Below are 10,682 nucleotides of genomic sequence, written 5' to 3' on the forward strand. Positions count from 1 at the left end.
CTTTATTGTCAAATCCGGGTCACGGCTGACCAAATTGTGATTTATGTAGTATTGGCCTAATCCTACTTCGCTACTAAAGGCCCAGTTTTACCCCGGTTTAAGATTTGACAATAAAATAAGGAATCATTGATCAGAGGTAGAACGGTTTAAATACATATTTAATTCATAGAAATTAAATATGGAGACAGAGTTACATTACCAATCGAGATCTTTCACCGCGCGGTCGAGAAGTCTGTCTGTCTGAAGTAAGTTTTACCAAGACATTCCTTTTATCAACTTTAAACTCCTCCTGCATGGCTCAGTGGGAGGATGACTGACCCCCTCTCCTTCTGACCACCCCCTCAGGACAATAAAACTCTATGTTTATCTTACGCTGGAGCAGGAAGGAACAGACCCCACTCTGCTTTACTCAGTAACCCCAACTAAGATATATTTTTAATTCTCAACAGCAGCCAAAAAAGGCTTCAGAGGACCTCAATGGCGACGCCATGAATGAAGTATTATGGTTATCAGGCCATTGTTAAAGCATCTATCAGTAAAAACAACAAATATAGGTCTCTATTTGCCAATCTTGGTTGTTGACCCGAGTGTTTTATGTTGAGGTAATCTTCTATTCGATCAATGAGATTCGATTATACGTCCGGGTCTTTGAGCCTTAAACAGTTCTGCCCTCCAGGTGATAGATAAAGGAGGCCAGACACAGAGTACGGCCCAGGATGCAGTCCCAGTGCCTCATGGGCATAAAGCAAAGTTGCATCTAGTTTCAGCATGATGGTGCTCAGTTGTCTTATTGTGCAGCTGCTTGGGATTTAGGGTGAACTCTTCACAGCATGGTGACACAATGCGTGTCGTTGCCCTCAAACACCCGTAGGTGTTTGACTGTGACAGCTGTGAAGCACACATACTGATTACCTGCCAGATACGACCGTCAGCTTCATGCGAATCCAAAGCCTGGTAATGCTGTGTGACTTCCTCTGGGTCAGTTGATCCTTAATTAACGCTTTTTCATGATTACTGGACGCTTTCGACAACAGCCTCTAAAAAGGCACTCGACTTATAATCCTGCCACTGTTGTCGTCCTGAATGTAGCAGCTTCTTCCAAATTAAATAGTTTAGTAAATTATGTTCTAGTCTGACTTCCATCTGAAGGCTTAACTGTTTTTAAGTGTTTTCTCGTTGTATCTTTACATGAACCATTAGATAAAATACAGCTGCATCTCGATAAATTTGAATATCCGTGACAATTTCATTTGTCACTAAATCTATTAAGTGAAACTCACATTTTAATGTGTAATATGTTGCAAAATTTGGTCTAACAAGGTAGTTAGTAAACTGGAAAGAAATAGTTTGGATACGCGCTTCCAAAAACAGAAAAACGTGTCCAACAGTTGGCAGAAAAAAATATTTCAACTGCGTATACATTTATAAGGATATTCACAAATAAACATTTGTACACAGCATGATGCTAAAGGAGCTGGCTGTTCAGAGAGCCACATCCAAACATGTTAATGGAAAGTTGAGTGGAAGGAAAAAGTGAGATAAAACAAGGTGCAAAGCAATTGGGATAACCACACCAGAGAGGATTGTGGAGCGAAACCCATTCAAGAGTTTGATGGACATTTACCAGGCGTGATCTGCAGGTGGCGTAATGGTTTCAAGAACCGCAGCACACAGATGATCCAGGACAGAAGTCTGCTGTTAAAACAAGACTTTTATTTCCTTTTCAGTTATTCCATCTACCATTATATTCTGTTAATTTTGATGATTATAATTGACAGCTAATGCAAACTCCCCAAATCTTTGTGTAATGAACAAATACAGTTTACAAGTTTCACTATTTTAATGGAATTACTGAAATTTTTTTAATGTTTTCATGATATTCTAATTATATGACCAGCACCTGTAAACTGTGCAGTACATGGACAAACTTTTAATTAGGCCGACATTATTATCTAAAACATTTTTTAAATGTGAAACCATTTTTGAGAAAGAATTCGTTTTTTTGATAGCTGTAATTCTTAATTATGTAAATTAACTCAGGTATTCACTTTAAATATTTGTCTGTTTGGTAAAAGTCTATACAAGTTGTATTTTTTTTAATGAATTAGCCTGCTCAAATAACTGGACTTGTTAATCGTATTAAAATTATTTAAGATGCATCATTACTGAGATTCTTGTGTAAATTGTTAATTTCCTCATTAGGGTTAACAATCCTGGTAAAACTTGACAATTATGTCAATATTAAGGTGGTACAGCAGGGGGCGCCATAGTTCACATAAAAAAATAAATCCTCTGAATCACTTTAGATTTAAAAGTTGTTTTTTATCTGCCTACACACATACGCGCTTAAAAACTGTTTCATTTGTGGTTTTCTGTGCTTGCAAACGCATCAGCTGATCTTATTTTCCAAAATGATTCATTTGGTGATGAACAGATTGTTTTATGAGTCTGTTTTTTTTTTTTTTCCACAGATGGGTCATCTTCAATGATCAGAAGGTCTGTGCTTCAGAGAAACCTCCCAAAGACCTGGGCTACCTGTATTTCTACTGTAGAGTGGCCGACTGAGGCGGAGCAGCGTTTCACTTCAGGAGGAGAAGAAGAAAACGACGCCATCAAACCACAAACAACAGCAAGCTCTTACAAATGCTCTGGCACGCTTCACAACTGACAAACATGTAAATAAGGAAGTCTTTCAGATTGCTTATAAACAGTTAAATAAATTGGTGCAAATGTACAGATAAGTGTTGTTGGGGGGTTGTGTGTGTTGCTGTTCCTCTGTATCCACTGATAAATAACCACAGGCCTGTGTGAGCATCCACTCAGGTTGTCACCAGAGCAACTCTGACTTAAAGCCAGAACTAATCCAGACCTGATAAAAGCACGAGATCCGGGGTCTGCTCTGAAAAAAAAAAAAAAAAAAGGTCTCATGATTGGGAAAACTTGGTAAAACTTGCTTGATGGAACAAACACTCCAAACATCGACTGACTTCGGACCGCTGAGCTCATGATTGACAAGTTTACGATAATCTTTCCCGACTATTGATCTCCACTGCCATCAGTAGTCACTGCCCGTATTCGTTAAAACATGTCGCTCTTCAGGCCCGCCTTCTCGTTTGACTGGGAAATCGCACCGCTCTAGTTAGACTCAACCTCCCCTACATGTTTAAGTGCTACAAACACTCGTAGGGAAAAAAAAAAAAAAGTTATAAGAGTAAAAACACCAAATCAACATGTTTTCCTTAAGCGTTCGGTGAGGGTGATTCTTGGGTGACTCGTGTTTTATTTTGTTATTTTCAAAACGAATGCTTTGTTACTTCTGCTGTGAAAAATAAAGGTTTTTCCTCTCCGTTGATCTTGTTCTTCGGTTTGTTGCAACTCCAACTCGTTTATTGCTTGCTTCCCTGGGAAGTCAGATCATTTACTCATTTCCCCTTTATGAAAGTGGGGAAACATTTTTTGTGAAAATAAAGCAATAATTTTAAGTGGTGTTTTTAGGCTCCCTGAGCTCTTTGAGAACAGTTCAGCGAGTGCCAGGCCTCCGTTGTGAGAAAACGGAGGCATAAGTAGCAAACCCACAGAAAGCTGGGGTTTAGATTGGCCCACAGCAGCTTTCCAAGTGCTGCTTTCTCTTCAGAGCTCTTCCGCCTTCTTCACTTTCTGCATCCCTGCACACTTGTTTCGATGAACTGAGTTACTGAGAGGATGAAACGAGGGTTTTGAGCCTCAACAGCATTAAAGACAAGAGAAAGTTGGATTTAAGGTGAGAACTCAATAGAAATTGTTTAATTTGTTTTGTATACTTTAATTTTTAAGTGTTTCTCAATGCACTTTTGTTCGGTTACAGACTTTGAGGATGGAGCAATTTGAATAATGTTTTGTTTGTACGGCAAAATGTAAAATGCCTAAATTGTAGTTTTTGTTTTTTCTTGTCTTTGCACTAATTACCAGTTTAGTTTTGGCTTATTAAAGACTTCATTATTGTAGCAAATATTCTTCAGGTTTTTAATGTTTTTCAGCATTAACAGGCCAGATTATAACTCTATCCAAATTAATTGCTATAAAACGAGGCTTTTTTTGCGTTGAAGTTTCCCAAAGTATGTCTGCATGCTAAGCCAGCTGAAACTTTTTGTCAAATTAAAGAAGTCCGATTAGTGCATAGATAAAAAATTTTTTTACACTTTAAAACACGTATGTTGAAAGTAAAATAATTTTCCAATTAAGATGGAGGATTTGATGACGTTTCCGTACCGGATGCAACTTTAAAATGCATCTTAGAGCGATTTTAAAAGCACACACCATATGTGTTTTAAAAAAAATATGTCTAAGCATTATATTTTCAGACCATTTCTACATTTTTAAGAAAAGCGAGCATGTGTCACATGTTTTAATGTACAAAAGAAATAGAGAAAGGAAGGAAGTAGAGGAGCTTGGTGGTTAAGGCTCACATGCTTGGTAAGGTGCTCAGAAACGGTAGCTGCATGTCGGTAAAATAGAAAAAAGGGTTTGCTTTCACGCCCTGAACTAGGGCGTCACTATATTAAAACAATACAGATACTAAGAAAGATGCTTGATTCCATTTTCTATACCGCAGCAACGTGTTTTTGAAGGCACAGAATTATTTCTGGTTAAGAGCAAAAAATAAATATTCACAAAATGACAAATGTAACTATAACTTTCTTCATTATGGCAAAACCAATAAGTTGGGGAAACATTTCTATGGAGGACTAAAATTAATAGAATTTAAAATAAAAGCAGTAAAGTACAACATCCCCAAGGACTAAACAAATACACTTAAAATGTACCATTCAGTTTAAAAATGAGAATTAAAATTTTTAGTTTTTTCTTTTACTTTTACTTTTTATGGCTCTTATTTCCCCCCTGAATTTTCTTACAGATCTGTCCCCGCCTACTTTGTGCTCGCCTTTAGCCCAAAAACAACCATAGAGGGCTGAGCAGATAACAAAACGGAGCAGATTGTCTGAGTTGATCGCGCGGCAAACACACGTTGAGCGAGCGTGCGTGCTAATCTCCCTTTCAGTATAGTATAGAAGTATAGTTATGGTGAGAACGGATCTGCACACAGATCCTTTGTTTGTCACAGATCCTTCTGCTTGACCAATAGTAGCTGACCCAACAAAGGACAACCTACCTGGTTTGCACAAAGAGCCAGAAATGCATAGGGAAAAAGTAAAAATGGAGACAGAAGAATTTAAAGAGATGACATGAAAATAAAAGGATAAGTAAACTCATGGGGGAAATAAGGCATCTACGCTACCATTCGAAAGTTTGGTCATTCAATGGGTTTTCCTCATTTTTATGACTTTCTATATTGCAGATACATGGTGACGACATCAAAACTATGACTAAAAAGTACTTAGAATTATGTATCAAACAGAACTGTGTATAACTAAAAGAAAAACGTGAAAAGAAACTGTCAAATTAAAATCATATGCTTAAATATGCTGTAAAGAAATATGAAGGTCAATTAAATTGTAAAACATTAAAAGTAACCGGGAAATTAAAAAAAACTAAATTGCATTATTTCTCTTTTTTAAATCAACTATATATTTTTGTCAGTTTTGGTCCTCCATACTTTCAGGTTCTGGATTATATAATTGAAGTGTCACTTCCCTGTTTGGAAAAACAGGGATAATAACCAGATAGTGTGTTAATATCCTGTATGGATTATGTACGTTTTCCTTTAATTAGTTATTTAATAAAAAATGCATCTTTAGGTGTGTGCTTCCAGTTGCCTGTGAATTTCCTGATGAAACAAACAACTTTTACTTCTGAAGACATTACTCTTGTGTCGTAGCGCTTTTAGCATTGTTCAGCATTTAGTTTGTCTTGTGCGTCTGGAAACTTCCTTCAAACACTTTCGTGTTCATGTTGTCAACAAAGAATGTCGCATATTTCCTTCTGGTTGTTCTCATGTTAGCAAAGTTTCAAACTCCCAGCAGAAGACCACTATTATGGAGGAGCAGCAGGCTTGATTATGTCGAGGCATTGATTATTTTAACAACCCTAAGTTCTGAACTGCTGCATTTATGTTCTTTTCTTTTTATTATTTGCTTTAAGATCCAGCGGCCAGAATGAAGACAGTCATCCTGTTTGGGTTGGGTGAGTCGGTTTACAGCGCAGGTTTCAAATCCTCTGAAGCTTAAACTAACAGTGTTTAACTTTAAATTTGATTTGATTCTCTTTAGTGCTTGGAGCGCTCTCTGCTGCAGGCAAAGTTTTCTTTGCAGAGGTTGGTCAGAAAGTCAACTTACAGTGTGGCGTTAATAGCTTCAAATCTGTAGTGGAATGGATTGATCCTGATAAGAAAACAGTGAGAATAAATAGGAAAGGTGGTTTCCCTGGCAAAGGTACAAAATGAACCACATCAAAATACTTTGACACATTGTTGAATTTGTATATTATTAAAGACATAACTGTGCAACGTGTATGTTCCCTGTACTAGGACAAAGTCAAATTGCATCAAGGGCACAGATACGACGAGACACAGACCTGGAAATATCCAATGTACAGGAATCAGATTTTGGGGAGTTCACTTGTAAAGTGGATGGTACACCCTATAAACACACGCTGGTCATGGTGTCAGGTAAGTAGCAGATCCAAGAAAAAAACAACAGCAACCTGTTAGTAGCAGCACACACGACTACATTAATATGTTAAAAGTAGAACTATTGAATGAATGGCACATTGAAGGATGAACAAAGTGGGAATATCACACTTGTTTCTCTTTCTAAACCCAAACAAGTCAGTTTTAGAGGGGGAAAAGTTTGCAATGGTTGTACCTAATAGCATTTCATTAATGGGTAGTGACCACAGCACTGTTATAAACTGAAGATTGCGTTAGAGCATAATTTCAGAATAAGAGCAGAAGCCAAAGAAAAGTTTGGCAATGCAATATTTAAATTTCTCTGCCATGTGAAAGTCTTTAAGTCTTTATATGTTTTTCCAAACACACTGGTTGAAAGGTTTTCCTTTTGTTTCTGTGCCTTACAAATATATTCTCACACGTTTGGATTTCCATTTGTGCTCAAACACCTCATCCTCTTGGCTTCTGGTGTTTAGCAGCCGTTCATGATGGGTTATTCTTATTTACACAGAAAATAATTGATACCAGAATGTTTTCGGGGTACTGATAATACAGATTGTCTAAGTGTCAACAGTGGTACAGGGGTTTAAGCATCTAACTTTCATCCCTAGATGGTTAAGCATTCATTGAGTATAGTAAGTATAAAAAAGGATTTAAAATGAAAAAAACAAGAGTACTCTGTCCATAGTAGTACAGCGTGTGTTTTACACCCTTTATCCCAATACATAGGCCCTATACAAGACAGGGCTGCATTATAAGTATTAAACCAACCCCATAGATACTCCAGGGCTTGGTGTTTTATAAGATATGCTTAATTTCTTTATGTTTGGAATAGATTAGAAAGACCATTATCATGTGGGGAAAATTCGAGTGTAACAGGGACAAAAACAAGTAGACAGGAGACGGAAGACTTATAAGATTATATAATATGAACGTTTTAAAAGTTAAGCTGCACAGCAGAAGAGGAAGAACATGTCAGAAAGGAAAAAAATACTGAATAATTATTTATTCATAAATAATGAGGCATGTTCACACACATATATATATATATTCAAAAACGAGAAATTTTAAAGCAAAATAAGAAAAACAGCAGCCGATTTACAGATTGTAGAAACAAAGCAAAACAGGAAAGATGAAACGTGTTTTTACATCCAGTACCATATAAAACAAGACAACACAGCTTTAACGTGAGTTTTCTCATTGTTATGATCCTCATTGCATCTTATTTCTCTTTTTCCAACTCTGTACCAGTCTCGGTTTTTCCCAGCGGTGTTGTCCAGAGTGGCACTGATGTTACCCTGGATTGTAAGGTCAGCAGTCTGGGGGACGCCATTAACGTCTGGTGGAGCTCACCAAATGGTTCACCGCGCCAAACGCAGAAAGTTGAGCTGAAACCTGTTGATCCCTCAGATGGAGGGCCTTGGCAGTGTAGAGTGTCCCATGATGGGGAGGAATTCAGCAAAGATGTTGCCATTGTTGTAAAATGTAGGATATTTTCATTAAAATATAAACCTCATAATGATGATTTCATGAGAAATTCAACCCGTGACCAGAAGCAAACAAATGTTTTTTTTTTCTTTTCTTTTTTTTTCAGCTCCAGATCCAAAACCAACAACTCCTGCAATTGAAAGAAATCCCGATTTTCCAAATTCAAAGAATGGGAAAAACTCAACCGGTACAGATCACTCATTTAAAACCTTTCCCTGTTGGTTTATATATATATATATATATATATATATATATATATATATATTTATATATATATATATATATATTTTTTTCTCTGATTTTAATCTGCCTCTCACTGTGGTCTGGTCTCGTTGCTCGGCCAGGCGGTGCCAGCGACTGGACCTGGGGCGAGCCACTTCTGGGCCTGAGCTGGTGGATTTGGGTTGCCATCGGAGCGGCGGGCCTGGTCGTTATCATCCTGATGGTCGTCGTGGTCGTCGTGTACAAGAGGACCAAAAGGAGGAAGGTAAACGTGGGAAATCGGTCTGATGATTTGCCTCTGGCGGGTGAAACGAGAGGATTAAATCTGTGCGTTTGCTGCTTTCTACAGAAGAGATTCATGAGGATGAAGAGGGCCCAACTCTCACAGATGCCCAAGAAGTACTGCCAGTGCGCGCGGTAAAAATGCTCCTGACACGCTCCTATCGGCTAAAACATCCCTTCAGCCCGCTCTCCATTAATCTCCTTCTGCTTTTCTAATAGAGTCTGCTCATTTTATACAAAATGACCTTCACTTTTCTCCCCTCCTTTTACCCAGCGCTTCATTATTGCGCCGTAATTAGTGTGAAAACTTCTCTTTGCTCTCTTTATCACAGCCAAACAGCTGCAGCCAAGCCGCACCAAGGACGGCGGCGGCGAGAGAAGCCGTCAGCCCTGCCGCTTCAACCTCTGCTGCAGGAGTGACATGAAAGAGGGGAGGAAGGAGAGATAAAGAGAGATGGAGCCGGCGATAAAGAGAACAGCAGAGAGTGAATGTGGCATGAATGTAAATGAGCATCTGAATGAGGATATAAGCAAATGTAACGCCGTCAGCACTTTGAGCTTTTCCAGCAAATACTCTTCAGGCGATGATCCTGCTGAACGTCCCGTGCTGCCTCTATTTTTATGTTTTAAACAACCTTCATCTTTATCCCGAATTACCTTGCCCGAACGCTCCGATTCAATCGCGTTTGTTTCTGTTTCTTAAGAATCTGCAAGTTCAAACATCCGGGAAGAGGAGCTCCTACTCATCCACCCGTTTTTTTTTTCTTCTTCATTTATGCTGCGGGTTAACAAATGTTGTCTCTTGATGTGTGCATAAACTCGTTCTAAACTTTTATTTTGTTGTTGGTTGTAAATAAAGATTTTAAACTGTTTTCTCACCCCCTGTTTCCGATTAATAAATCAGGCGGATACCCAGATGATTCATTTCTATATCCTTGTACCTCAACCGGGAGGCCTCCGTCAGTCCGATAAAATCCCAATATCACACATCAGTACACACGACACGGCCGGCTGAGTGCACATTGTTTTGTTTGTGTTCCCAGCGTGTTCATGCATGATGTTATATAGCAGCTTAATCAATGGGAAACGTCTACATGGGGCCATACACGGAGGGGATATTTACAGTATCTCACAAAACTGAGTACACCCGTCATATTTTTGTAAATATAGGCAGCACAAAAGGTGGGAGACACTCATATGATGTAAATTAGTATACAGGTTGTTTAACGGCTGTATAAGTACGCCTCCAAATAACTCAACACAAGGCCATTATGTATAAACCACTGGCAACAAACGTGAGTACATCCCTTAGTGAAAAATCTCCAAACTGTGACCAGATTGTCAATATTTATTGTAGCCACCATTATTTTCCAGCACTGCCCTAAGTTTCTAAGGCATGGCGCTCTCTAGAGCCGGGGGGGAGGGGGGGGGGGGGGGTCACAAACCTTTCAGTCTGCAACCCCCAAAATAAGACTGGTGACCCCCTTTTAGTGTGTAGGACTCCCACCCCCTATTTTTGTGTGTGAATATTTTGAGAAGTCATAATATTACAAGTATAAAGTTGTAAAATTACGAGAATAAAGTAGTATTTTGAACTTTTATTTTAACATTTACAAGAAACAAGGAATGTGTAGCATCACGGAGCTGGTGGGTGTTGGAGACCTTCTCTCCTCCATCGTCTGTTTGTTGATGCCCCACAGATGCGGTGGTCATTTTGGACGTGCTGGTATAGATTCTCAGTAATCCAGGTCATGGTCATTCCAAAAAAAAAGTAAAAAACAAAGCAACTGGACTTGTTTTCCGTAGTTGAAGACGTTTGGCTTCCTCTCCAGGAAGCTTTCTCAATTGAAAAAGTCAATTGAGAAAGTCAAATTGAGTTTTGAATTGAGAAAGCTTCCTGGAGAGGAAGCGAAACATCTTCATTTTGGAGGTGTGTTTGGGGTCCTATGATGGGAGAACGATGCCCTGCAGCCCAGTTTCTGGAGGGAGGGGATCATGTTCTGCTTCAGGCTGTCACAGTACATGAGGAGATTCATGGTTCCCTCATTGATCTGTAGCTCTCCACAGCTGGCAGCTCTCATGCAGC

At 38.8% G+C, this 10,682-nt stretch overlaps 2 protein-coding genes across 2 annotated transcripts in view; both read left to right on the forward strand.

The window, feature by feature from the left end:
* LOC118557565 overlaps positions 1-3,349 on the forward strand; it is a 30,332-nt gene extending 26,983 nt beyond the window's left edge. Inside the window, exon 10 of the mRNA XM_036127772.1 lies at positions 2,472-3,349. Within this exon, the coding sequence (XP_035983665.1) occupies positions 2,472-2,668 (197 nt within the window). The 3' untranslated portion in view covers positions 2,669-3,349. The remainder of the gene's footprint in view (positions 1-2,471) is intronic.
* A 184-nt stretch (positions 3,350-3,533) lies between these two features.
* On the forward strand, positions 3,534-9,471 carry cd4-2.2 (CD4-2 molecule, tandem duplicate 2). Its single transcript, XM_036127776.1, has 9 exons — positions 3,534-3,760; positions 6,079-6,120; positions 6,207-6,368; positions 6,464-6,604; positions 7,856-8,089; positions 8,199-8,279; positions 8,437-8,579; positions 8,664-8,731; positions 8,929-9,471. Exons 2-9 carry the CDS (start codon positions 6,093-6,095, stop codon positions 9,014-9,016), a joined length of 945 nt encoding a protein of 314 aa, XP_035983669.1. The 5' UTR covers positions 3,534-3,760; positions 6,079-6,092; the 3' UTR covers positions 9,017-9,471.
* The last annotated feature ends 1,211 nt before the right edge of the window (positions 9,472-10,682 follow it).

The sequence above is a fragment of the Fundulus heteroclitus genome, chromosome 3, assembly GCF_011125445.2.
Source record: "Fundulus heteroclitus isolate FHET01 chromosome 3, MU-UCD_Fhet_4.1, whole genome shotgun sequence".
In the NCBI taxonomy this organism is placed as follows: domain Eukaryota; kingdom Metazoa; phylum Chordata; class Actinopteri; order Cyprinodontiformes; family Fundulidae; genus Fundulus; species Fundulus heteroclitus.